The sequence below is a fragment of the Rhinolophus ferrumequinum genome, chromosome 12, assembly GCF_004115265.2.
Source record: "Rhinolophus ferrumequinum isolate MPI-CBG mRhiFer1 chromosome 12, mRhiFer1_v1.p, whole genome shotgun sequence".
Lineage (NCBI taxonomy): Eukaryota > Metazoa > Chordata > Mammalia > Chiroptera > Rhinolophidae > Rhinolophus > Rhinolophus ferrumequinum.
In genome coordinates this window covers 80,703,249-80,729,816 of record NC_046295.1, presented here as the reverse complement: position 1 = coordinate 80,729,816, position 26,568 = coordinate 80,703,249, and the positions used below count along the sequence as shown (strand labels likewise).

Here is a 26,568-nt window from a genome sequence, read left to right as displayed (position 1 = left end):
TGTCGCCCCTACTTATTGAGCACCTACTGGGTGGGGGGCACCGTGCTGGGGTGCGGGCGCACAGGCCGGGACCCAGGGTCACCAGCACCGCTCCCACCTCGGCTCCGAGGACCGGGGGCGGAGGCCGAACCCACGGACCCGGCTGCGCCCGCGGCCGCCCGCGGCCCACAATGCTTTGCGCCCGGCTCCGCGCGCCTGTTCCGGTGAGTCCAGGCCTAGCTAATCGAGCACCGCACGCGGGAGGCTCGGCGCTTGGCGCTCGCCCGGCGGCGCCTGCGCACGTGGTGTTTCCGGCTAGCGCGGCGCGGCGGTGGAGGCCGGTTCGGTGAGGGGCGCGCGGGCCGGGGGTCACCGCGCTGGCGGGGGCCCTTTTTGTGGCAGAGGAGACCGGTGTGAGCCTCGGACGCTGCGTCCAGGCCCCTCTCCCCCCTGAGCAGGACCCCGATTGAGCCCCGTCCGACCCACGAGCCTCCAGCCATGGCTTCTCTGCTCGCCAAGGATGCCTACCTGCAGAGCCTGGCCAGGAAAATCTGCGCCCGGCCCAGCCCGGAGCCGCAGAAGCGCAAATCCGGTAAAGCGCTGCCCTGGGCCGCGACTGGGAGGGCTTTGGAAGGGGCCGCCCCCACTCCCTGACGTCGAGGGTGTACCCCCCCCGCACCCGGAGGAGCCTCGGGGTGCACTGGACATGGGGATGCTTGCAACAAGCATGTAAAATCCTAGAAGAAATGTGACGTTTAAAGTCACTGGTATTTCCCTGCTTGTTGGGGGCATCAGCCTGGGGGTCCGAGGGTTTCAGCACCATCTGCTCACCGGGCAGGAAGCACGCCTGAGGTTTGGAGGAGAGGACCCTGTGGTGTGAGGAAGGTAGGGAGAAGGAAGAAAATGGCTCCTGCAGGGTAGGTTTACAAGGCAGGGGTGACAAGGCTACCCTCAGCAAGTAGACACATAGCAGGTGAAACAGACAAGCTGGCCTGCGGAGGGTTTGGACTTGAAAGGACTGCCTGAGCCACGAGGAGGCGGAGCAACAGGTTTGGGCATGGAACTAGCAGAGGAAAAACGATTTTTTCTTTTTAAACAAGAAAAATATATTCATTACGGAAAATTAGAAAAAGTGAGGTTTCAAATCAATCAGTTATTTGTTGGGTCGGTGTATTTCTAGTCCTTTTTCTATGAATAACATCCCATTTATTAAAACAATTTGGTTCCTATGCTATATACTCATTTTCTTCCATTTAAAATGTAAACGTTTTCTCTAGCGCTTAAAGTGAAAGCCCGTGTCATTATTTTTGATGCTTACATAGTAGTTGGTTGTGTAGCACTGTCATCATTTGTTCGTAGATGGATATTTAGGTTTTCCTAGTTTTTCACTCAGTGTTGTGATGAACATCCTTGAGGCCAAATTTTCACGGCGGACTGCTGGGTCCAGTGTGTGGCTGTGCATCAGGGTTTTGATGTGTGTGACCAGTCTGCTTTCTCTAGGAAGGTTGTGGTTCTCAGCTCTGTGGGTAAGATACTGAGCTCTTGATTCGCTTTCGGCATTCTTGTAGGATTGAAGCCTTTGCAAGACCTCCTGCCTGTTGAATGGATCAATTGAGGAGACAGTCCTTTCTCACTTTGTATTTCAGCTGGCAAAACTCAAGGTGCAGAAGCTGCTGGACCCCCAAAAAAGAAGAGGAAGAGAGCACAGAAGAAATCCCAGGAGCGGGAGGAGAAGGCTTCAGAGCCCAAGGCCCAGGCCCTGGGGGAGAAGTCTCTGGCAGCTTCCAGGGCCAGGAAGCCAGGCACAGCCAAGGAGGAGAAGGCCTCCATCTCCACAGGGACCCCTGCAGGTGAGGAGCTCCGCGATGTTGGGCAGGGCTGGCTAGGATCCGTGCAAACGTGGTCCTCTCGAATCATAAGAAGAGACACCGTCAGGCACACTGGGATAATGGGAGCCTTCCCAAAGAGCGAGATTTCAGTGGACAGATCACAGGGGCTCTGGGGGTGGAATGGGGTCCCAGGAAGTACATGGTGGTTCCACGCTAGATGGTTCCACGATGTGGCAAAGGGGCAAGGCTGTGAGGATCTGGAGCCACTTGACTTGGAGAGCATCCCTGCCCTTAAGGTTCTGAAGAGGCGTCGTGAAAGCTGACTTGTTCAGGGGGACCACAGGCTGCAGAAGGTGAAGAAATGGCTCCACCTGTAGGAAGTGTTTTATAACGCACAAGGCTATGGAGCTGCCCTGCAGATCCACCAGTGGCCACCAGGGGGAGGGCGATGCATGGAGTCTCAGGCTTGGACGCTGGGCCCCAGGGAGCCAACCGGAAGCCCAGGGAGGGAAATCTCCTTTCAGCCCTCTAACTCCTTGCTTGCAGATGGGCTGGCGACAGAGCCAGACTCCTTCTTCGCCCTGGACGTCTTGCGGCAGCGGCTGCATGAGAAGATCCAGGAGGCTCGGGGCCAGGTAGCTGGGGGAGCCCCTGGGGTGCTGGGAGCTGCATGTTTGCCATGGTTGTTTCCCCACTCTGCCTGGAGAGGAGGTCTTGGTGCTCTCTGTGGGGTTGGCACCTAGCCCTGCCGGCCACTGTTCCCACCCCTGCAGTGGGTCCTGCCATGGCCTCGACAGCTCTGTTCTGTAAGAAGTCAGGTGTAGTCCTCATTCGGGAAGCCTCAGTCCCCAGGGTCACTCGCTTTTTGCTGGCCTAGGAAAGAGACTTAGCCTCCTCCCTCTGGGAAGCCACCTTTGCTGAATACCACACTGAATGGCACTTCTGTCCACCTAAATGTCACGACAGCCCTATGAAGTAAGCAAGGACCTGGGATGAGGTGACCTGCCTAAGGTGACAACCACAACAAACACTGAGACCTGAACTACCCTCAGCTTTTTGTCCAGATGGCATTGCTCCTTACCCCCCGCCTCCAACTCTGCCACCACCCGCCCTGTCCCTGGGGACCTCCTTCAGGCCTCTTGCTGTGTGGGGACAGTCCCATAGCATCTTTCCACACCATGCTGGGACAAGCCTGGGGGCAGCTTCCTAAGAGGTAATCCAGGCTGGGGCCCTGGCTTCCTGTAGAGCAGGTCTGGGGCCAGCTAGTCCGAGCCCTCTTGGCCCTGGGATGGAAAAGGCTGATGGTGAAGCAGAGCTTGGCCGTGTCACCGCACAATAGTGCTGTGGTCAACACAGGTGCTGGATCGTTGTGACCCAATGCCAAGTCCTGGCTGGTGGCTTTGGCAAACCCTTCAAGTCTGTCAAGTGGTGGAGGTCAGCGTCTCCTGTGTTGATCACTGGGAAGGTTTAGTAAAACCGTGTTTGTAGAGTGTCCTGGCACATGGTCAGTGTCCCGGAACCAGAAGCCGTGGTTCCCACTCGGGGTCCCCTTGTTCCTTTTGGGGTCATGTGCATTTTGGGTGATAGGTCATCAGAGTGGAACGCTGAACTCAGGGGGCCCCTTGCCCTGCACAAGGCTTTTGTCACGTGCCTTCCTTCCCTGCTTCCAGGGGCTGGGTGGGGCTGAAGTTGGGAGACCCTTCCGAGTGAACACTGCTTCCTCTCCAGGGCAGTGCTGGGGAGCTGTCTCCTGTCGCTTTGGAGAAGAGACGGCGGCGGAAGCAGGAGCGGGACCGGAAGAAGAGGAAGCGAAAGGAGCTGAGAGCAAAAGAGAAGGCGGCAAAGGCAGCTGAGGCCACAGGGGCTGCCGAGCCACCCCCTGAGGCGCCCGCCGGGGAGGCGCCGGCTCCGCCGGGGCTGCTCTTCAATAAGGTGAGGGCCCGCCGGTCGGCCACAGAGCTGCGGGCGCTGGGAGCCTGGCTCTGCCCCCGCTCGGCCCCCGGCGCGGCTGCCCCTCTGAGAAGTGGGGGCCGTGATGGGGCCTGTCCGGGGGGCTGGCGTGCACAGAGCGGGACGTGACGGGTGCTGCCTCTCTCCCTCCCAGGTGGAGGTGAGCGGGGAGGAGCCGGCCAGCAGGGCCCAGCGCAGGAAGGAGAAGCAGCAGAAGCTGAAGGGGAACCTGACGCCGCTGACGGGGAAGAACTACCGGCAGCTGCTGGAGCGGCTGCAGGCGCGGCAGAGCCGGCTGGAGGAGCTGCGTGAAAAGGACGTGGGCAAGGCTCGGGAGCTGGAGAGCAAGATGCAGTGGACCAACGTGCTGTACAAGGCCGAGGGCGTGCGGATCCGCGACGACGAGCGCCTGCTGCGGGAGGCCCTGAAGCGCAAGGAGAAGCGGCGGGCGCAGCGGCAGCGCCGCTGGGAGAAGCGCACGGCTCACGTGGTGGACAAGATGCAGCGACGGCAAGACCAGCGGCGCCAGAACCTGCGCAAGAAGAAGGCGGCCAAGGCCGAGCGGCGCCTGGAGAAGGCCCGCAAGAAGGGCCGCATCCTGCCCCAGGACCTGGAGCGGGCCGGCCTGGCATGAGGCCGCGCATGGCCCGGTGTCCAGACCATGCCCCGGCCTGGGCACCTTTCCCACCTGGGGCTGCGCCTCTGTCGGAGGCTTGAGGAGAGCCTCCATGTCACGTGACACCGCAAGTCTGCCGTCTGTGCAGACTCTGGCTTCTCCGTGTAACATGCACGCTCACACTCAGGCTTGTTGTGAGGGCTCAGGTCACGCATGCAAAAGAGAACATTGTTGAGAACAGGGGCCCCGATCCTTTAGACCCAGTGAAGGGGCGAACCAGAGCCAGGCTCCAGCCTTCTCTTGGGTGGCTGGAAAGCTCCACAGAAGTTTGCAGGTGAGGGAGGAAGGAGCAGTGTGAGGGCGTGGGGACTTGGGACAGCATTTCACTGGCTCCTGCTTCCTTTCGCATGTTCATTCACAGAGGCAGGAAGGGAATGGCTGTGGTGTCAGAAACTCACTTGGGAAGGACGAAAATCCAATGCCTATAGCTGGAGTGGAAGGTGGAGTTGACAGGCTGGGGTCACTGGGAGAAGGTGGGTCCAACCTGAGGCATGATGAGAAATGGATGAATCTAAGGTAATTTGTAAGAAGGGTAAGAGTTAGAATTCAAGTTTAACACACATTAAGAATCCTAAGGTAACCCCTACAAGATAGAAGCTGTATACTAACTAAGGAAGAAAAAAATGGAACAGAGTGGGATGATATCAATCTAGAAAGTAAGCGGGAGAATAAAACCAAGAAGTAAGTGAGGTGAGTGGAAGATACAGAGTAAGGTGGCGGAATTACTCCAAGCCTACAGGCAGTCAGAGTGAATGCACATCGACAAAACTCAGATGGAGTTTATGGTACGCGGGGTGCATTTCAATAAAGCTGTTAATATTCTTTACATTAAATTCCAGTGAAGAAATCTATAACTGCTCTAAAAAAGGGTTAAGTTTATTAATCAAACAGACTGATCTGAAAGCTTTTATTGGGAAGTTACTTCCACATGTTACTTCTGCTCACATTTCACTGGTCAAGACAAGTCACATGGCTGCACCCAACTTCCAGTGGGCACATGTAGTCCTACCCAGTGCCTGGAAGAGCCCTGGTGCCTCCCGAGAAAATGCTGCCTGCCCCCACTCTTGGTACAAATTTCTGTATCAATCAGGCTCTTAGCTGCAAGCTACAGATGACAAGTCTGTTGATTTAAGCCGAAAGGGGATTTATTAAAAGGATATTAGGGCACATCCAACTTAAAGATGTCAGCATAAAACACATTTCCTCTACCGTGTTTCCCCAAAAATAAGACCTAGCTGGACAATCAGCTCTAATGCGTCTTTTGGAGCAAAAATTAATATAAAACCCAGTATTGTATTGTATTAAATTATATAAGACCCGGTTTTATAGTAAAATTAAGACTGGGTCTTACATTAATTTTTGCTCCAAAAGATGCATTAGAGCTCATTGTCCGGCTAAGTCTTATTTTTGGGGAAACACGGTATTCTTTCAGAAAGCACGAAAAGCCAACTAGGAAAATAAAACACATCTTAGATGTAACTAGGAAGCATTTGATAGTCCAAACCATACAATAGGTGGATACTGCAAAAACAGTAGATTGAGCAGGGAGCAAAACGAATGAGAAGGGAGTGTCCTTGCTTAGAGACCTCTAGGAGGATTGCTAAGTCCCCTTTCCTGAGATGCAAATAGAAAATCCTGTTCGGCAACGAGAATGTGATGGGTGACCTGGCAGACAAAGCCTGCGTGGAAGTTTGGTTCTGAGAAGCAGAGTGTGTGGCTCTGGGTGAACACTCACCAGATAAGCTATAGTTGCAGGAATTTGTCTTGTGTTGGCTGGAGTGAGTGAGACATTGTAGTGGGAATGTTCCCATGGCTTCCTGTTATCTCTGACGTGGGTGTAGAGGTAAAGGAGCTTATGCATACAACCCTGGGTTATAAGGAAAATCCTTGTTGCCCTGAAATACGATCTTTTTCCTCCCTCAATGACACTGTGCAAATATCCATGCCAGGAAATACCTTATTCACTACTGAGTCTCAGAGTGGGAATTAGTGTAGGATGTCTGTGTGATTGCACAAGATAAAAGGTACCGGTGAAACAAATGGCAAGGGAAGAGCCTGTGCCAAAAAATTTTTGCCACAGGACAGATGGAATTTTTTCCAAATATTTCCCCATGCATTAAAAAAGAAGCAATCACCTCTATAAAACAAATCCCAAAGCAGAAAAACATGAGCTCATGAAGGACATAGCAAATCAACATAACAATTGAAAAAACAAGCTCAGAGGAAGAGTGGGAGAAAAAGACGTCACAGAAATTAAAATTCGAAGTAGCATATGAAAGAAACACTCCTAAAAACACACAGGACATAGAAAAAACACATGAAAACATAAGGAAATGAAATGGGAAAAGCCACTAGAAAAGTTTAAAGAGGATAGCTATGAAAGAAAGGCAAACAAGACCTAACCTATACACAATACAGGTCCCCGAAGAAGAAGACATACAGGAATAGAAAATATCTTAGAATTCAAGAAAATTTTGTAGGAACTAAACACACGACTCTCCAGATTGAACATCCATACAGTGCCATGAAAAAAAGATTCATCCTGAATGTTCCACACAGAGATCTATTCTAGTAAGGTTTACTGGGCTTCAAAAAAAAAAAAAAAAAAAATCCTTAGCCATGCAAAAATTTCAAATTATGTATAAGGGGAAAAAGTCACGCTGGCATCATGCTTTCTCACAGTAACGTCCAACCTTAGAAGCTACGAGCAATGCTGCCACCAAATCTCCGAGGAAAGCAAGTATGACCCAAGAATTTTACACTGCGCCAAACTCAGTCAAGTATGAGGTCTGACAAGTTCACGAACTTGCCACCGTGTGCTCACATTGGTAGCACTGTATAGACAGCTCAGTAAGGTTTCATAACCTTGGTATATCTCTCAGCTGTGTTCATGTAGATATGTGGCGGTGTCTTGCTGAGTGGAGTTCATTATTGAGTGTTTTTGTGTGCCATCGTGAGAACGTCTGAGCTTCTAGTAGTGCAACGACCAAACATTAAATTTCTTACTAGGCAAGAGTGGAAGTGAAATCAGGGACATGTTAGTCCAAGTTTAAGGGGATAATGCCATGGAGACACGGTAGTGCACAAATGGATTAAATGTTTTTCTGAGGGGAGAAAATGCATCATAATGAAGAGAGGTCAGGACGGCCAGTAACGAGCAGAACTGACGAAAACATTGCAAAAATTCATCAAGTTGTGCGTCAAAATTGTCGTCTGACTGCGAGAAGCATAGCAGACCAAGTAAACATTGATAGAGAAACAGGAAAATCTTAACTGAAAATCTTGGCATGAGAAAGGTGTGTGCAAAAATGGTCCCGAAGGAGCTCACCGATGAACGAAAGCAAAGGAGAGTCGAAGTTTGCCAAGACCTTTGGAGAGGCAAGATAATGTTTTGGGCCCTGTCATCACTGGTCATGAAACATGGTTACACCAATACGACCCTGAAACAAAGCCTCGAAGTGTACAATGGAAGTCAGCCAATTCTCCACGACCAAAAACGTTCCATCAGTCCAAACCAAGAGTTAAAGCGATGTTGCTAACCTTCTTTGACTTCAGAGGGATTATTCATTATGAATTTGTGCCAACTGGACAAACAGTTAACCAAGTTCACTATTTGGAAGTGCTGAAAAGGCTGCGTGAAAAAGGTAGACAAAAACAACCTGAACTTTTCGCCAACAATTCATGGCTCTTGCATCACGACAATGCGCCAGCTCACACGGCCCTGTCTGTGAGGGAGTTTTTAGCCAGTAAACAAATAACTGTATTGGAACACCCTCCCTACTCACCTGATCTGGCCCCCAATGACTTCTTTCTTTATCCGAAGATAAAGGAAATATTGAAAGGAAGACATTTTGATGACATTCAGGACATCAAGGGTAATATGACGACAACTCTGACGGCCATTCCAGAAAAAGAGTTCCAGAATTGCTTTGAAGGGTGAATGAGGCACTGTCATCAGTACATAGCTTCCCAAAGGGAGTACTTCAAAGGTGACTATAGTGATATTCAGCAATGAGGTATGGAGCACTTTTTCTAGGATGAGTTTGTGAACTTAATTGTCCAACCTCATATAAAGACAACAGACAAACCTTTCTGAACATAGAAAAACTCGGGAATATTGTTCCCATGAACGCTTGAAGCTGCTGCTAGAGAACAAGCCTCAGCAGCCACACTTTAAGTGGACAAAGGATGACAAAAAGATTAGTGGTAACAGGACTCTATTTAAGTATAAAACCAAGTCAGAAACAAGGGTGAAGACCATAGTTGCAGAGTGTAAATGCAAATTTTGTAATTCATAATTATATAAATAGAAATTATAAAATTGTCACAAAAATTGAGAAAGGGGAGAGAAAGTGGGAGGTATTAAAGTAAGGGATTTCTTCATCTTTACAAATAGGAATAAATTATATCATTTAAAGATGCAAATTCAAGTACTGGAGGTCTAAGTATATTCACAGTAAATATTTAGAAGCATAATAAAGTCGACTAATTTGGGTGAGGTGGAAAAGGAAGGGGGAAGTATTGAGAAAGTTAATCTCATAACTCACAACAAGGAGTTAATATACATTGCTTAAGTAAATAGAGGATGAAAGGTACTACATGACATTATGGTTAGAAAAACTTTTTCACTGGATTAAAATCCAAATCTTTCAAATTCTTGAAAAAAACACTTAAACAAAGGTAACAAACCACACAGTTAAAGGTCTTCCAAAGCTATAACAACAAAAGAAATACAAATCACCATCAAACTAAGAGTAAACATCATGATAGCTATAACTAGAAATTTGTTCCATTTCCTTATTAAAGAAAAAGTTTCAAACTATGTCACAAAGCAAGACTGAACTCGGTCATATAGGTAAGAAATACAGTTTTAAAAAAGGTGATACAGATGGGCTCACAGTTAAAAGGCTCACAAAGAAACTGGACAAATGCAAACAAAAACGCGAAGGATGTGACCTTAATATCTGTCACCAGTGATTTCAGGGGCAAAAGCATGAAGAAAAAGAACAGCGTCTTACAACAAGTGAAATTCTCAATGGAGGTATAGTTATAGTAGATATGATTGTCTGTTACTAAACAATATAGCAGCAACACATAAAATGCCAGGAGAGAGAGAACAGGCTTCAATTTATAGCCATGTCGAATATAAACTAAACACAAAATAATAAAGCTGAAATAACAAGTATTAATTTAGGTCTGATACATATACACTGAAAATAGAAAATACAGCTTTTCAGATACTCGGGGCATTCACAACTGGAAATGCTCATAAACATTATTACACTATAAAATAAATCTTAAGAAATTAAAATAAAAGCACTAAGGCAACATTCTCCAATTAGAAGCATATAATAAGAACACAATAAAAAGCTGCTACCCCCTGGTGATTTTTAAAATGTCTTCCTTAACCACTTCGGAGTTAGAGGAAAGCAAAATAATAGTGATATGGCAGTCCACGGGATCCAGCTAATGCAGTACTCAGAGAAAAACTAATTGATTTAATTACTTACATTAAGAAACAAGAAGAAACAAAAATAAGTCAATTAAACATCCAATTCAAGATGTAAGGAAAATAACAAAATAAAGGAAAGCCAAAAGGACTTCATAAAGATAAAAGGAGATATGAATTAGAAACAATTTAAACTATTAGCAAAGGAAGAAGGAAAGGGAACAGGATAAAGGAAAAAATGTGAAATAAATGGTAATGGGGAAACAACCAAGGAAATACAGAAGAGATTTAAAGAACCATAAGCAACTACTTTGCTCTATGCAAACAGATTTGAAAATATGAACAAAATAGATAATATCCTAGGAAATATACTTTAGCCAACCTGATTCCAGAAGAGATAGAAGGTTAAAACAGACTGATTTTCATAAAAGAAATAGAGAAAATTCCCAAAGTTATCCCTACCATATTTTCCACAGAATTCTACCCAAAGTTTAAAGAACAGATAGTTTTAAGGTATCTAAACTGCTCAGAAAGTAGGAAAAGAAGTATTGCCTCTAAATTATTTTTATTGGGCATAAAATTGATAAATAAAACCCACCAAAGGTAGCACAAACAGAAAATTACAGATAAATAACACTTAAGGCTATAGATGCAAAAATCTAGAATGTCAGCAAACAAAATCCAGTAGTCCAATAAAGGAAGAATACAAAGTGACCATCTGGGATTTACTGCAAGTAGGAAAGGATAGTTCACTATTAAGAAGTGTATAATACAATTCATTATAGTAGATCTAATGACAAAAAATATATCAGCTTTTAGATGCTGAAAAGACCTTTGGTTAATTTAAACTTCCATTGTTGGTTAAAAAATAATAATAACAGAACCATATGATTTCACTGATACGTGGTATATAAAACTGAAAACAACAAAAGAATAAGACAAACAAATGAAGAAACAAAAACTCACATAGACAATAGTTTAGCGGTTACCAGAGGTTAGGGGAGGGAGGGGTTATAGAAAAGGGTAAATGGGATCAAAATATATGGTGATGGAAGGAGAACTGACTCTGGGTGGTGAACGCGAAATGTGAGATATAGATGATGTATTACAGAATTGTACACCTGAAACCTATGTAACTTTACTAACAAGTGTCATCCCAATAAACTTGAATATAAATAATAATAAAATAGGAATAGATGGGGTGGCAGAGGCTGCCAGGTAACCCTCAATATCCATTTTCCCTTGGCAACAAAACCCCCGATTTTTAGCTGGGTATATGGTCACTGTAGGTACAGACTACACTTCCTTGCAATTAGGTGTGATCATGTGAACGGGATTAAGCAGAAATATTACCTCTGGAAGCTTTCTTAAATAGAGGGGGGCGCACCCTTCCGCCTCCCAGCTGGAATGTGGTTGTGATGACAGCTCAGGCACCATCACTGACTTGGGGAAGGAAGCCATACACCAGGGCTGGGGGAGCCTGGAACTCAGGTGCCATGGTGTCATTCCAATCTAGATTGCCTACCCCTGGACTTACTTGAAGGAAGAAGAAATGAGCTTTTTTGTTTTAGCTACTATAAAGAAAACCTATCCATTTCAACTTCAGAGCAACCATAGTGCTTAATAGGGAAACACCAGAAGTATTCCCATTGAATCTAGAAGCAAAGACAAAGGTGTCCACTCTCTACCATTAATATGTTTGTTCTGGAGGTACCAGCTAATGCAAAATCTGGGACAGATGTGTCTGGTTGGGAGAGCCAGAGGGTGGGGACCACCCCCGCTCTGTCAGGGGACCCTGGGGAGTGAGTCTGACACCTGCAGCTTTTATAGTTGAAGGCAGTCTGCCGAATTAGGTGAGAAATTCTCTAAACACAGGAATGACATTTAGCTGTTGGGCTGCCAAAACGTAATGGCAAATGTCCACTCTATCTGACGTCTAGGAAATAAGATCCCTCACAGGAGAGGCGCGACAGGTTCCAAGGATGATGGTGAGGCAAGAGTTCCAGACTGGACAGGAGAACAGAAGGTTCCAGTGGGGTGTCCGCAAGGAAACAAAATGTTACTGATTGGTTTACCTGATGGGTTTGATCAGATTGAGAGGAAATCTAAACCTCGAGCAGTGAGCTTCAGGATGAATTAGTGATAAATAGTACATAGATAACAAAAACATGGCAAAAAAAGTTATTAACCCCACGAAAAGAAATCTATAGTTGTATTAGAAAGAAATGTACTCTGTGAAAATATTTACATTGTCGTAATAATATAAATACTGCATATTGACCCAAAATATGGAGCGTGGCAGAAGAGAAACCCTTAATTAACTTTCGAGGAAGGCACTGGATGACATCTAAAATAAGCTCAAACATACCAATGGATTTGCACTGTACACCATACAGTGGAATTTTGAGCCATACAATAACCACTTATTCAAAAGCACATAAAGAGAGATACAAGTTATTAAAATATGGATGCAAATAATCAGGGACAAAGTTGAAAGTTGTTTTCGGGGAGTGGGACTTGCAAATCTCTGATCTTCTCGAGATGATGTCTAATTTTTCTATAACGCGCATCTTACTTTTATAGTTCAAAAAGTATTAAAGTCACATGTTAAATGTTACTCATTTGTCACTCATCTATGAGGTAAAGTGCATTATTTAGTTTTTATTTTTAAAGGATTTATTACAAGGATAATAAACGTTTATTACAGTAAAATAATGAATTCTAAAGGAATTTAGAATCAAGTACAGAAGAACAAAGTCCTCCCAGGGCGCAGAGCCCTGACTGCCTGGGGTGCTCACCGTTCTAGACCTTTCCGTGTGGGTGCATTTGCATCGGTGTGGGCCTGTGTTCCCGCCCCCGTGCATGCATGTGTGGGAGCCTGTGTGCGTTCACGTGTGTGCATGTGCACACGCACTGTGGGTGTCGGGAGGGGAGGATTCTCAGGGGCGTGCCCTTCTGGAACCTTATTTCCCCAGGGGTGCACACTGCCATTCAGTCCTCTTCCTCCTTCTGTTCTGTGTCCCCACATCAGGATTTCTGAAGCCCCTGCTGTGGCACATGGGCCAGGTCCAATTTTTCATTCCCCTCATCGTGCCGAAGGGAACATTTACACACCTAAATCTTTATTTATTTAGGATAGGTCTCTAGAAGTAGAGATTCTTGGTCTAATGCAAACACGATTTTAACGTGTTGGGTCCAGTTTCCTACATCTGAGGTCTCTGTCCACTTTGGGCCTTGTTTGGGAAAACAGAGTGCAGAGACCTGCGGCTGAGACCTCAGGGAGGAAGAGAGAAGGGGGGCTGGGAGTGGGGGTGATCAAGAGACTTGGGAGTGACAGGCCCGGCTAGAAGGTCCCTGCCTCATGTCCCTGACCCTGCCCTACTCCCTAACTCACCGACGGGGCAGGTAAGGAGGAGGGAGCAGAGGGGATGAGGAAGGCACATGTCAGAGAGGAGACTCAAGAGAGGGACAGAGTGACTCCACAGGGACAAAAAAGCAGGTCCGGCTCTAGGCTCATCGTGGATGGGACCTTGACACTGTGCTATGTGAATAAGCCAGTCCATACAGGAGGACTCCACTCATGCCAGAGACTGAGAAGTGTCAGATGCGTACAGACCAGAAGGAGAACGGTGGGCGCCAGGGCTGGGGGAGGGGACGGGGAATTCATGTTTAGTGAACAGAAGTGGGGAAGATGACAGGCTCTGCAGACGGATAGTCCTGGCTGCATAAAATCGGAGCCTTCTGCAGCTGCAAAGCACCCAGAAATTATGAAAATTTACCAACCACAGAAGAGAAAGAAGGGCACTAGTGTGTGACTTCCCTGTCTTGGCAGGGGACGGGAAAAACAGGCCAAGAAAAGGCAGCATTTCAGGCCAGAAGAAGGCCTCGCTGGAGAGCACAGAAATCATTTTTAAGTAAAAGACACAGGTTTTCTTGATAATTGGCAACTTCCTATTACTATCCAAAAATATTAGTTTTCAGTTCTGGGAACTGGCAACTCCAGAGGGAACCGAGTGGCCTGAGGTGATAGGCAAACGGGGCTCCCTGTGGGTAGTGCCTGGGGCTGGACAGGGGAGCCAGGCCGCAGTCAAGAGTCCTGATCTGGCCTCAACTTCCTCTCCTGTGAGGAGGAAGGGATCCGGCCTAAAGCAGGAGCTGTGTCCCCAAGACCCACTGTGACTATGGAGCAGGCGCCTCCCTTCTGCTCTGGAAGGGATTTCGTCTGGGACCCCTTGTTTGTCAGGAGGGGCCGGGACCACCTGCCTCATCCCAGCTGTTGGGCCCGAGGAGCACCCAGTGGGCAGCTGATGGCACCCAGTGGGCAACTCCAGGCACTTGTGCCCACGGGAATGGGGCCTGCGTTGTGTATGCCTGTGTATGAGGTGGGGGTCCGGGCTGGTGGTGCTGGGAGGTGGGGGGCAACGCTAGGCCTCAACAATTTTCCTCAGGACAGAAAAGGGAAGCGCAGTTGTTCTCCAGCCGCTGGTTCCGGTCCGGGCTGCAGGCAGAGGGAGACTGGGGAGCCCCCACGCCCTCCCTCAGCCCTTCCCCGCATACCCTCAGCGGTGCCGGATTTCCTGGTGGTCCTTGGGGACGGCCACGTATCTCAGCTTCTTCACGATGGCCGGCCAGCCTAGCAGCTGCTCGTCCCACATGTACTCCGGGGACAGCACCTTGGTGGGCTTGTGGTCCAGCAGATACCTGTTCAGGTGGCTCTCGTCGTGCCAGACGGCCTCGATGCCGTTGGCCCAGTCGGCCATCATGGCCTGGTGACAGGCGGTGGTGAGGCGGTGAACCTCGGCCACCGAGCCCCCGAAGAAGGCCCCCATGTAGTAGAAGTCGCCCTGGTCCCGGGGGATGTGCGCCTGCGACTGCGGCCGGCGCTCGTAGGTGAAGGCCTCGCGGGCGGCCCCGTAAAAGCCGGGGTGCAGCGTGCCGAAGAGCTGCGAGAGGATCTCCACGCCCACGTGGTCGCGGAAGCGCATGTCCACGTCCGCGCACACCAGGAAGTCCACCTCGCGCAGGAAGCGCTGCGCGCAGAAGCTGCTGATCGTTTCCATGCGGCGCATGGACACGTCCTGCCAGCGCGCGGCGCCCGGGACCTGGAGGACGACCAGCCGGCGGCCTCCCCGCAGGGGGACGCGCGGCACGTCGGCCGGCCGGTCCGTGAAGACGTAGTAGTTGACCTTGTATCCCACCATGAAGTGCTCCTCCGCCGTCTCCAGGAAGAGCTTCAGGAAGACCACGTACCTACAGGGACGCGGGGACAGGGCCGGCAGGGGGGGGTCACTGCTGAGCCCTGCCGAGGGACCCCAACCCTGGGAGCCATGGGCCTCGTGCAGCCAATCTCCTGGCCAGGCCTGCGGGAATCTGCCGGCTGGACCTCGCTAATCCTCTGCTCCTGGAGATGGGGGACCGTGAGCACCCCACCTTACAAAGGAGGGCCTGAGGCTTACAGGGCAGAAACCTGCGCAGCTTTACCGCCAGCAGAGCTGGATCTGGGTCACACCCCGGTGCTGCGCCTCCTCCCCCAACAAACACCCTGCAGGTACCCCCTCCCTGGCAAAGCCCCTCAGGTCTCCCCACCCCTGGGGCAAACCCACTACAGGTGCCCCTGCTGGGGCAACCCCCGTCTCCCATCCTGTCTGGCCTGAGCTGAGCACCTGCTGGCGCAGCCCTCCTTTTCATGCTGTGGGAGGCTGCTTGGATCCAGGAGGGTCCAGCCACCTGCCGCCTTTGCTTTCAGTGGGTCCCTGTCTCCTTCCCCCGACCCCCATGCCTTTCTCTACCCCTTAAAGTGCCCTCCCTTGAAGGCTGCAGAGTGTCTTACTGACAAAGAACTCAGTAAACTGTTGGTAGTCCTGGGGGGGGGGGGTGTCACCGGGAACTCCCTCTCCACCTGCGATCATGGATCAGGTCAGTAGGTGGGGAGGGAAGGGGAGTGTGGAAACCAAGAAGAAGAGGGGGCTTGCTTGGGCCCCAACCTTGAGTCCAAGGATGTCAGCTTCTAGGTCTGGCTCGTAGGTCTCCCCTGCCCTGGGAAGGCTTCTCCAACTGTCTCAGGCGGCTGGTTCTTCCCTGAGGTCCCCAAAGGCCACATGCTCCCCACCATGGGGACAGCAGCTCCCCCAGCATCGGGCAAGTGTATTGAGCCCTCAGAGGCCCCAAGTTCTTGAGAGCACTGAGGTGCTTCACCTGTGCCTGCCCCACACCTGGCAGGTTAGTAAATCCCTCACAGGGAAGGTGAGCAGTCGGTTAAGTAGGGGACACACACACACACACACCCGCCCCCAATGCTGCAATGCAGCCCAGCACCGGGAGCCCATCTTGAGAGTCAGGCCTGGCCACTGCAGTGTGACTATGGGCTCTCGCTTTCACATCTACTCCTTGGGAGGGAAGGGCCAGACCCCACCCCACTCTGCCCTGGACACAAGGACAGACTCTGATGTCCCTGGTCACTACCTCCGTCATCTCACTACTTACTTTTTGATGGCAAACACGGTTAGTCCAATGGTGACATTCTGGACCTGGAACTGCTCATTCAGGATGTCGATGTTGAAGGTCCCCTCCCAGACGATGGGGGCCAGCCAAGGGGTCAGGACAAGGACATCTTTCCTACTGCACCAAGAGAGAGCCACACGGCAACGGCAACATGTGCACCGGCAGGAAGGTGAACACACGCAGGTCCCATGCTCACGGCCCCCACAGGGGGCCCCACCCAGGCTCCATCCCCTCCACAGCCCGGGACTGACTGTCCTGCCAGAAGGACTTGACAGTTGCAGGAAACCTACCAAATACAAATCACTTCAACTTTTACCAAATACTGGACCCTGAGGACAGCAGGAGGGAGCTGGGATTTGCCAGCAAAGGGGACCCCTCCCCTGAGAGCAAGGCCCCAAACACTCTACACTTTCTTTGGTGGACACAGGACAGGAAACAGGAAATGCAAGCCACGCGAGGGAGAGAAGGATGGAGAATCTCTGGTTCAGATCTCAGGAAGACCAGAAAGGAAAGAATCAGGCAAAGTGAGTTCTCGGAGAGATTTCAATGGAACTGCCCTTCGGTCTTTAGAACAGCAAGAGAGAGTACGATGTTAAATTCCAATAAGTTTACTCACGAGGGTGTTAGCACCTTGGGCTGGGGATAAACCATCCTGAAAAACAACACAGCACGACCTGAGTTTGCAGGCAGATCACATGGACGTCCCATGTAGGGGGCTGGTGTAGCTACTCAAAGTGACTGACGTCTGCCTCCTCCCAGGACAAGGGATCCTACAGGTTGCCCTGCGGCTACTCGAGGCACTTCCTGGACAATATCCTTGGCCTTGGGGAGGGCTGAGCCTCTGAGTCTCAGCTTCCCCGTCTGTGAAATGGGCAGTGGAACTAGAAGACCCCAGGGGCTTTGCCTTCCTCTGGACTTGAAGTGGGAGGATCTCAGGGGTCCTCGCTTAATTCACTGTGGCCAGAGAGTGGCCTGGAAGAGACCTCTGGATGGGTAGGTCGCCCAAGGAAGTAGCTGGCCCAAAGGAATGGCCATCAGACACGCAGACAGTCCACCTGGCTCTGCTGTGTCACTGGCTAGGTGACATGGGAAGGTCTCAGGCTCCCAGACTCCAGGCTCCCTGTCTCCATCTGGGAAGGGGAATGCCGACCTGACTTGGTTGTCACAGGACCTGCTTCAACAGCGACTTATAGCACTGTCAGGGGCAAGAGCCTGGGAAACACGGGTGAGCGGCCTCCATTCCCAACTATTGTGCAGCCCCCGCAACAATGAGCCAGGGACCACGGTCATTGCCAATAATGACTGCAATCTCCATTCCTGGGATAGCATTTAAATGTAGGCATCAGCCTTAAAGAGGAAGGAAATTGTGACAGATGCTACACCGTGGATGAATGCTGTGGTCAAGATGCCAGTGAGATAAGCCAGTCCCCAAAGAACGAACACTCTGATTACACTGACATGTGGTCCTTCCAGGAGTCAGATTCAGAGACAGGAAGGAGAACGGAGGGTGCCAGGGGCTGGGGGAGGCGAAATGGGGAGTGAGTGTTTAATGGGGACAGAATTTCAGTTTGGGAAGATGAGAAGTCCTGGAGATGGACGGTGGTGATGGTTGTACGACATGAATGTACTTAATGCCATTGAGCCGGACACCTGAAAATGGTTCCGATGGTAAGCTTCAGGCCAGGTGTATTTTACTGTAGTTAAAAATTTAAAAAGAAAAGCAGTAGGGTGGCGGCCTCATTTCGATTGCCTGAGATGTTCCTGGTTTCAGCACCTATAAAGGTCCCCAATCCGGCACCCATTTGAGGCCAGGCAAACCAGGCCGGTCGGTCATCCTCTTTAAAGCCAAATGCCATCCAACTGATCAAAACGGAAGCACCAGCTACGCATGGACCTTTCTACGGCTTTAGAAGGAGGTCGAAGTCAGAACCAGTCTTTGGGGAAGGGAGCAGCCATGGTACCTCTAAGCTCAGGAGGACAGCCAGCCTGTCCCAGTGTCCCCGCCTCTCTCCTTACACGCACCCATTTGGGCTGGAGGGCAGGCACCTGATGGGGAGGTGCCCCTTGAAGACACTGTACCTCTGTAATGTCACAACATACAGGCTGGTCGGTTTTCCAGCAGCTTCACTGCAGAATGAGAACAGAGAGGGGGTTTTACCAGGAGAACTCAGGGGGCCTGGTGGAGAGGGAAAGGGGTGGCTCGGAGCGTGGACATGGACTCCGTCTGAAACATGCCATCACTGTGGCAGTGGGCCTGGTGCTGGCTTGTGTCCCTGCACGCCTCCGACTCAGAGACCTCAGACATTGCAGTTGGAGGGGCCCTTCTGCTGAGCCGTAGGCCCCACTTCACCAGACCCTGCTGAGCTGATCCTGAGCAGGTGGTGGTTTCGAACGCGTCTATACTGTGGGCCCCTCCCAGCATGAGGTCCCTGATGGGCCACGATCCCTGACCCTGTACTCGGACTGGCCTTGGTCTCCAGTTTCTAACAAATAAAACGCATAATAGGTGATGCTGTGGGACTATGGGACTTCTGAAACCAGGTCATCAAAGGTGATACAGGTCCGTCTCTCTTGGGGACACTGATCTTGAAACCTCCCAACCAGGCTGAGAGGAAGCCCAGGCCACGCGGGGTGGCCCCAGCAGGTGTCTCAGCTGAGAGCCAGGTTCAACCATCAGAAATGTGAGGAGGCCCTCGAGCTGACCTTGGCCCAGCCTCCGTCTGCCTACACCCACCTGACACCCGAGTGAGAACCGCCCGCCTGAGCCCAGTCAACCTCGGGACCTGGAGAGATATGGGAATCGATGTCTGTGCTTGTTTCATACCACAAATTGGGAACCTTTCTTACACAGCAGCAAATGACTGATACTGGAGGAACTTGCCAGATGCCAAGGGCAGGAGGAGAGAAGAGTGGTCCTGGCAGAGGGCACAGCACGTGCAAAGGCCCAGTGTCAGGACTGCATGGCCTGTGCAGGATGACAAAAACCCCTGGGATGCACCCCAGAGGTGTGGGCCGCACTGGGAAAGACAAAGCCAGAGAGGCCAGGCAGGTGGGAGGCAGACCTCGGAGGGGCTCATGTGTTATGTTCTGGAACTCTGGCTAATGGAGGAGAATGTGTTCAGGGCAGAGGGGGGCAAGGAGATAAGCACGGAGGCTGCCAGGTAGAAGAGGGGAGCCTCCCCAAGAGCAGCAGGGAAGCAGAGAGAGGCAGGAACTGGCAGGTACTTCCAGGTAGGATGACAGGCTGGTGCCTAGCAGTATGGGGTGAGGGGCGATTCTCAGGTTGTACCTTGGGCACAGGGTGGGAGGGGAGCCACTCACTACTAGGGTCCTGGGGGGGGGGGACAGAGTGGGGAGTAGGTCATTCATGGGACACGCAGGTGAGCCTGGAGGCTGGAGGTGGCAGGTCAGAAGGGAAGTTGCAGCTGAAGCCAGACAGGTGGAGCCAGTCCCGCCCAGGTGACCTTTCAAGGCCATGAACCTGATCCAGCTGCTCTGAGTAGAGAGAGTGATGAGGAGGCCCAGACCCACCGATGGGTGAGCTCAGGCGGGGCTGGCGGGGCCACGCAGAAGCCAGTACTGCTCACCCCCCACCCCAGTAGAGGGCCAGTCGCCAAGGCTGTAAGGGGCAGTGTGGCTCTGTCCTTCACGCACTCACCCTGCTCCTTCCTGCCTGGTTGCCAGCATCGGCGTTCTCGGGCTCAGGACACCAGCGCTGTGGAGAGCCACCAAAGGCCATTGTTGAGGAGGGCGGTCCTGGGATGGCCTGTCCATCATCCCTGTGAGAAGCTCGAGCTGGAGCCCAGGCCGGGAGCTCCCCATGGGACTTCCGGGCCTTAGGCAGGGCCAGGGGCAATTCTCCCCAAAGCTCAGGGGAAGGGGACTGATCCCAAGTGGTGGGAGGGCTCCAGTGCTCCTATCTGTGGCCAGTGCTCCCATCTGAGCCCCTGTGGCAGCTGGAGTGGGTCCCTATGCACGACCAGCTCGGCCCAAGGCTGCCCTAGGGAGATTCCTGGCGGGGTCCCCAGTAGAGCAGCCAATGTAACTTCACTCGATAGTTCCAGGACCTTCTCCATCTGGACACAGCTCACAGCATGGCTCCCAAGCTGGCCTTCCCCACTCCCAGCCACACAGCTGAGGGGGGTAGTTTCCTTGCCTTGCCCCCGATTCCCCATTTGTGAAGGGGGGGAAGACAGCTCACTCACAGGTGAGGCTTCCATATGAGGGTATGTGAAGGCAAGGGCCCTCTGTTGGGGCCATCAGTCCTGTCATTACTGTTGTGATTCTAAGGTGGGGAGGGGACAGCTCAGGGCAGCCCATCAGGATCTGACCTGCTGCTGCTGCTTCTCCCCAAGCCTGGCAGACCCTGACAGTCGTGGACTTTTCTTACCCAAAGAAGACCAAGAAGAGCATGGTCAGGAGAAAGGCCACAGGACGAAGTGAGCAGTGTTGTGGTTTTCCTGGAAAACAGTGGAAACCCAGTCACTCCCCGCTCCATGCCCACCCTGTTGTGATTCAGACATCAGGCCCCACGACTGGCCTGGGTCCCGCCAGCACAGCCCCTCCTGCTGCAGGTCCTAACAGGAGTGCCTCTAAGAGCCAATCCAAATCCAAGACAGTTTCTGTTCTCTCCCTCCGAGTGGCGGGCAGGTGGTTCTTCCCTCCCCGCACATTGCCCCAGGGGTCCCCCACTCCCAGTTACTCTGGCCTCCCCCAGGCTCTTCTCACTCAGCACCTCCTTTCCTTAGAGACAGAAGTGACCAGAAGTAACCCCACTGAAACGAACACCAGAGGACTGCGGCTGACCCTGCCACCAAGGGGGGCCGGGACCCCGCTAACAGGAACAGCCCCACCAGGACAAAGGGACCACCACGTCCCCCAAGGATTTCATGTCCCCCGCATATGCTCTTGGAAACAATCATTGGTCTTTCTTTATGGTGATTTTTTATGTTCATGAAAGTGATGTAGTCACGTGGTCAAGAGTTCAAATACACTAAAGGCTCACAACTGAAAGAGCGCCTCCCCCCCCCGCCCCCGCCCCGCGTCCTCCCAATCATCCCCTTCAAGTTATTCGTCCCTCACTTCTCTGATCTGCCAATGCTTGTCTGCATCTGATGCCCACGGGACAATGTATCTCTAGTACCTTCCTGACAGTAAGGGATGTGGGTGGTAGAATTTGAGTCTTTACGTGTCTTATACGTGTTTTTTTCCAGTTTTGTATTTTCTAGATAGTTTGTAGGAAAATCTAGGTTGGAAATACTTTCCCTTCCGTTTTGAAGAAACTGTTTCATTTTTCAAAACTTTTGAAATCAAGTTCATGTGAAGTATAATTTCTATGTAATAGAACATAGCCATTTGAGGTACACAGGTTGCTGACTATTTAACAATGCATACACGTGTGTCACCACCACCCTGGCCAGATACACAGCACTGCCATCGCCCCAACAAATTCCCTCCTGCCCCTCTGCAGCAAACACCACACACCCCTGCTCCAGGCAACCACTAATCTGCTTTCCGTCACTAGACATTTCCCCTTTCAAGTATTTCGTATAAATGCAATCATACCATACACGCTCCTTTGTTTGGCTTCATTCACACAGCCATGTTTTTAAGAGTCATTCACGTTGTGACATTCACCAAGAGTTCATCCCTTTTTGCGTTGAACAGACTTTTTTGTCGCTATGCCACAATTTGTTTATGCCTTCACCTGCTGATAGACATTTGTTCCCTCTTTGGGCCTACTACAAAGCTAAAGGAACAGAACCACCAAGTGTGTTCAGTGTGGGGCTCAGTAAAAAGAAGTGACGTTGCGCTTGTAATTCTGAGTGACATCTTTGCTCCATTCTTTCCATCAGTAAGACCTGCCACAGTGAGAGGAGAGCCAGAGGCTGGCATGCTGCCCCTTTTCCAGAACCCCTGCACGTGGCTCTCAGTCCTCTAGGAAGCCAGGTCTGGGGCTGAAGGAGTCAAACATCTCCTAGAAACCACCCACACAGCAGCCAGGTCACCCCACACACAGCTTACCACCTGCCAACTTTGTACTTCACTGTCATCTACAAGGCCCTCTATGTCCCTTTCCTGCCTCTCTCTCAGACTGTCTCTCTTTCCTCAGCTACCAGCCCCCCATTCTCCTTCTGTCCCCTAAGAAGCCCGGCTGATTTCAGGGGGGCTCCCGCTGTGCTGGGTCCTCCCCTTGGCGCACTCGTGCCCTGGACTTTCGCACACACAGGGCATCTCCCATTCGTGTCTCTAAGGCCACCTCTTCACATGGCTCACTGCGCAGGTGTCCTGCCCAACTGCAGGCCGCCTGTCTCTTACAAGAGTTTAAAAATGTTGGTTGGATGTAGAAATAGATGAATGAACTAATCCCCCTGAGGATGGGGATTAGTTTGCCAGGTTTCTCAAAAGACCTGAACTTCTTAATCTTTATGTTCGCATCTAGTCCAGTCACGGGCCGGCCCTCAGGGGTATGGAGACCAACGGTAGAATCCCTGGCCTCCGAGGGTCCTAGAGCAGGGAAAACCAACACTGGTGCGTGCAGCCTGAGGCGCACCGAGACGGTGTAACACCTGGGCACAAGGGAGACCAGGTGTTCTGGGGCGACTGTTCCACAGGTGTCTACATGGGTCAGAGCTCACCAAACTGGACACTTTATGTGTGGCTTATGGTATAAAAGCTGTTCAAATAATTTGAGAGGAAAAAAGGGAACAATAACAAAATAACGGACAAACAAGCATAAAGAAGGATGAGGGAGGGGCTGGAAGGCGCAGAGGCGGGTCTATGCAGTCAGACAGCCCCGGATGCCAGGCTCTATTGGTTCTTCCTACCTGGCTGATCTAGGACAATGTCCTCAATCTCCATAAACCAGGGGGTTTATCACCTCCCAGGCCTTACTGAAGGGTGACACTGACTGGACTCCTGGCTCAGTGCTGTGAGCACAGGGGCGACTTGGCACCACACCCACAGTTCTTTTCACGAATTTTCCACTCTTCGGCCTCTCACCTCCAGGCTGCAGCGGGCCTGGCTCTTCTCCCTCAAACTGAGTGGAGTCCTCTGCTCTATTTTATGCAGTCCCAAACCCAACTAAAACAGTTCCATACGCAAACTGCTCTAAATGAAGGGAACGTTTGCCCCTGGGGGCCACTTCAGTCCTGGTTCTCAGTCCCCTTTCCCAGCCCTGCTCACAAACCTGCAGCTGCTCCTAAGGCCCACGTGATCCGTGTTCCACTTTCCTGGTGTAGCGCTGGGGGCACAACTCCCGTTGTGCACTAAGCATGTGAGCCGCCCACTGCGCTTCCCCCTGACACACACACCTTGCTTGTCCAGCCTGGAGCTTTTCCAAGCGAAAGCTAGTGCCCAGGTGACTGGTGACCATGGCAAAGGGGCAGGACGGGCTGGTGCGGTGGAGCCCAAGGGCCTTGAAGGGGAAGGGGAGAGCCTGCCAATGACTCCACTGTCGGTCCCCAAGCGGTCAGCACCTGAATCCCAGTTCAGCGAAAGGCGGCTTTGTGTAATGGGGCGGGGAGGGCGGGGCGGGAGATTCCTGGAGACCCACGGGCGTCCGCATGGCCACCCGACCTAACCAGGACTGAGGACCCCGAGGCGAGCCCGCCTCCGCCACCAGGCACTGCGACCTCGCCCGCCCTGCCTGCCGGGTCCCGAGTACCGAGGTCTCGGGAGGCTCCAGACCTCCCCTCTCCGCTGCTCCGCACCGGCCTCCAGCCGGCAGCCCGAGGCCCGTGGCAGTGGGCGCCCATCTGGATCTGGCGGGGTGCCGGGTTTCACCCACCACGGCTCTTCCCGCCCAGGCACCGCGGGGCCGTGGGGTCGCCACTCACTGGCCTTCGTCCGCAGCAGCTCAGCCATGGCCCCGAGTCCCACGGTGGCCGCCTCTCGTCTGCTCCTCGCTGCCTGTACGCCAGCCCTTTGTGAGCTTCCGCCTGCGGCCTCCCCAGGTGGGGGAGAAGCCGATCCCGCGGCCCCCTAGGTGCCCCCTAGGCGGCCACACGCAGCCCGCTCCGCCCCAGGTCCGGACTCCGCGACGCCCGACCCTGCACGGTGATACCCGGGCGCGGGGCCGATGCCAGGACCCGGGGAGGAAAACTCGGTGTCCAGGGACCCCAACGACGTGGAGGGGCGGGGCCTCCTCAATAGGCACAAATGAGGCCGCGCAACCGATCCGGGTTCCCCGGGGCACGTCCCCCACACCCTGCCCCTCCCCGTGCCAGGATGCCCCGCCTCCCGCACCAGCCCAGAGCGTCACAGGTGCCAGCGTCCCGGAAGTCCGGTCCCAGACGCCCAGACCACCTGCCGTCCCGCCCCCTGGTACCCCAGGCCCCCAGCCCCGGACCCTCCAGTTCTCCCAGCAGAACCGCTGGGACGCCCCAAGGAGCTCCCCTCCCAGAAGGTTGGGGACCCGGCCGCAGGCCCGCGATCCCGTGGAAGGTGGAGTCCCGGGTTCTGCCACAGGTCCCTTCGCTGCCTGGGGCCTCTGCTGATCACCTGCTCCCTATCGTCAGGGCTGCACCCGGCCTGTGTAGCCTCTGCCCAAAGAAGCTGGGAGACGGCGTGCAGGCCCAGGCAGAGGACCGTGCCCCACCACCGGGAGGGAGGTCAGGAGATGGAAGGGACATACTGAGGGTGGGTGGAAATAACGAGAGCCCACTCCTCTCTAGCTGGTATACACCAGGCACCTTCCAGAGGCTTCTTTATATTCTTTCTGGTACATCTAGGAAGTGTGACAGTGACCTCTTTTCCAGGTGAGGAAATGAAGCACAGGGAGGAGAAGCAGTCTTGAAGGTAGAGTCAGGTGCCTTACTCATTCCTTGAATTCATATTCCTTACTCCTCTGGCTCTATTCACTTTCTTCTTCATCAGAATTTCACTTCCGCTCTGCATTTGCTATCAGGGAGCACATGTGTCCCCCAGAAGTCTGGGGTCTCTCTTAGGCTTGATGCTCCTCTTCCTCTCCACGGCCCTCCTATCTCTCCTGGATTACTTGACTGAGGACAGGCCCCCTCGGCAGGAAACCACCCAGGCTCGCTTTTCTCTCTCTCTACCGCATGGTCCACTGGGACTCTGTTATCCTCAGGAAGGGGGAATTCATCTACCCAAGGAACAAGGGGCCCGATCCTGTTAGCAGTCCGCCCCTCCCCCAACATTGCTGGGAGCGTTGTTACCCCCGCTGGCCTCCTGGAGAACCAGACTGACAGCTGAACGGGCCTCAGGTGGAGGGCATCCCATCACCAGCCTTCCTCATTCTCTTGATCTGCCACACCTGCCCTGTGTCCCAGCCCCCGGTGCCCTGCTCTTCTGAAGGAATCACCTAAACTTCTACGGCGACTTTGCTTTATAGGCGTTCATTCTCTTACGTGCTTTCCCTGGGTTAACTCAATTTTCACGCAAACCCTGCCTTTCAAAGGTACTGGGGGCACAGAGGAGAAGTGACCTGCAGAAAGGATTGGACCTGAGAGGCCTGGTCCTGAGGCTGCCCTCTTAACCACCCCACTGTGACCCAGCACTTGTCGGAGCCCCAAACCCAATTCTTGTCCAATCTCATGTTTCCTAAAACGGCTCCTTTACTCCTTCCTGCTCTCCTTAAGCCCCCAGGGTGCATCCCAACGCGCTGGGCTGGGCTTTGGCGGTAGCTTCTGTATGGGTGCCTCGCTTCCTGGGAAGGGCCTGAGATTGGACCCCACTTGTAAGCTAACAACCTAGCCTGCTACTATTTCCCAGATGCTGGCAGAGGACATGGGTCAGAGGTCAGAGACAAAGGACTTTTTACTCACTGCATGTTCCCATGGGGTCCCTGTGCCCTCCGTGTGCCAGCCTGGTGACGGATGGCTGCAAGGTCCTGAGGAAGTTGTCCTTGCTCTGTCCTGGTCCCGGTTCCTGGAACTCCAGGAACCTTGCCTCGGCCTCTGGGCTGATGGGTCTCCTGAGCTCACAGCTGCCCGGAGGTCCTAGTGGCCTGGGGTGAAGATCCTATCTGTCAGCCTGCCAAACTGTTGTGTGTCTTGTTCTGGCGCCAGCATTTAGAACTGTGCCTGCACCGGGTAGGTGCTCAATCAATGTCTGTGGGAAGAAAACATCAGTGCAAGGCACAGAATCACCCTGGCCTCATCTCCCCCCTCCGCGTGCCAGGGGCTCCCCTGGCATGTTCCCAGGAGACTGGATGCCCCTGT

The 26,568-nt window shown here is 52.3% G+C and overlaps 2 protein-coding genes across 6 annotated transcripts; one reads left to right on the top strand and one right to left on the bottom strand.

Annotated features, from left to right (window-relative positions):
- Nucleotides 1–267: 267 nt before the first annotated feature.
- SURF6 (surfeit 6) lies at nt 268–5,292 on the top strand. Its single transcript, XM_033122683.1, has 5 exons — nt 268–571; nt 1,626–1,829; nt 2,355–2,443; nt 3,537–3,740; nt 3,913–5,292. The coding sequence occupies exons 1-5, from the start codon at nt 478–480 to the stop codon at nt 4,390–4,392; spliced, it is 1,071 nt and encodes a 356-aa protein (XP_032978574.1). The 5' UTR covers nt 268–477; the 3' UTR covers nt 4,393–5,292.
- ABO (ABO, alpha 1-3-N-acetylgalactosaminyltransferase and alpha 1-3-galactosyltransferase) lies at nt 4,810–24,578 on the bottom strand. 5 transcript variants are annotated; one of them, XM_033122679.1, is made up of 8 exons: nt 24,223–24,578; nt 20,775–20,844; nt 20,043–20,099; nt 18,407–18,511; nt 17,001–17,036; nt 16,367–16,501; nt 14,441–15,133; nt 4,810–4,945 (listed from the first exon to the last, which is right to left on the bottom strand). In XM_033122679.1, the coding sequence occupies exons 1-7, from the start codon at nt 24,248–24,250 to the stop codon at nt 14,443–14,445; spliced, it is 1,122 nt and encodes a 373-aa protein (XP_032978570.1). In that variant the 5' UTR covers nt 24,251–24,578; the 3' UTR covers nt 4,810–4,945; nt 14,441–14,442. The 5 variants fall into 5 exon arrangements, with proteins under 5 accessions (XP_032978570.1, XP_032978572.1, XP_032978569.1 ...); XM_033122681.1 differs by lacking the exon at nt 4,810–4,945 and having other exon boundaries at nt 13,451–15,133; nt 20,043–20,163; XM_033122678.1 differs by lacking the exon at nt 4,810–4,945 and having other exon boundaries at nt 13,451–15,133.
- Between the last annotated feature and the right edge of the window lie 1,990 nt (nt 24,579–26,568).

Excerpts from the sequence above, each read along its gene's own strand:
- SURF6 (XM_033122683.1), top strand. The coding sequence starts at position 478 with ATGGCTTCTCTGCTCGCCAAGGATGCCTACCTGCAGAGCCTGGCCAGG. Across the intron at positions 1,830-2,354 it reads CTCCACAGGGACCCCTGCAG|ATGGGCTGGCGACAGAGCCA; the intron begins GTGAGGAGCTCC and ends CCTTGCTTGCAG. Across the intron at positions 2,444-3,536 it reads TCCAGGAGGCTCGGGGCCAG|GGCAGTGCTGGGGAGCTGTC; the intron begins GTAGCTGGGGGA and ends CTTCCTCTCCAG.
- ABO (XM_033122679.1), bottom strand. The coding sequence starts at position 24,250 with ATGGCTGAGCTGCTGCGGACGAAGGCCA. Across the intron at positions 20,100-20,774 it reads CTCTTCTTGGTCTTCTTTGG|CGCTGGTGTCCTGAGCCCGA; the intron begins GTAAGAAAAGTC and ends GGCTCTCCACAG. Across the intron at positions 16,502-17,000 it reads CCCAAGGTGCTAACACCCTC|TAGGAAAGATGTCCTTGTCC; the intron begins GTGAGTAAACTT and ends CTCTTGGTGCAG.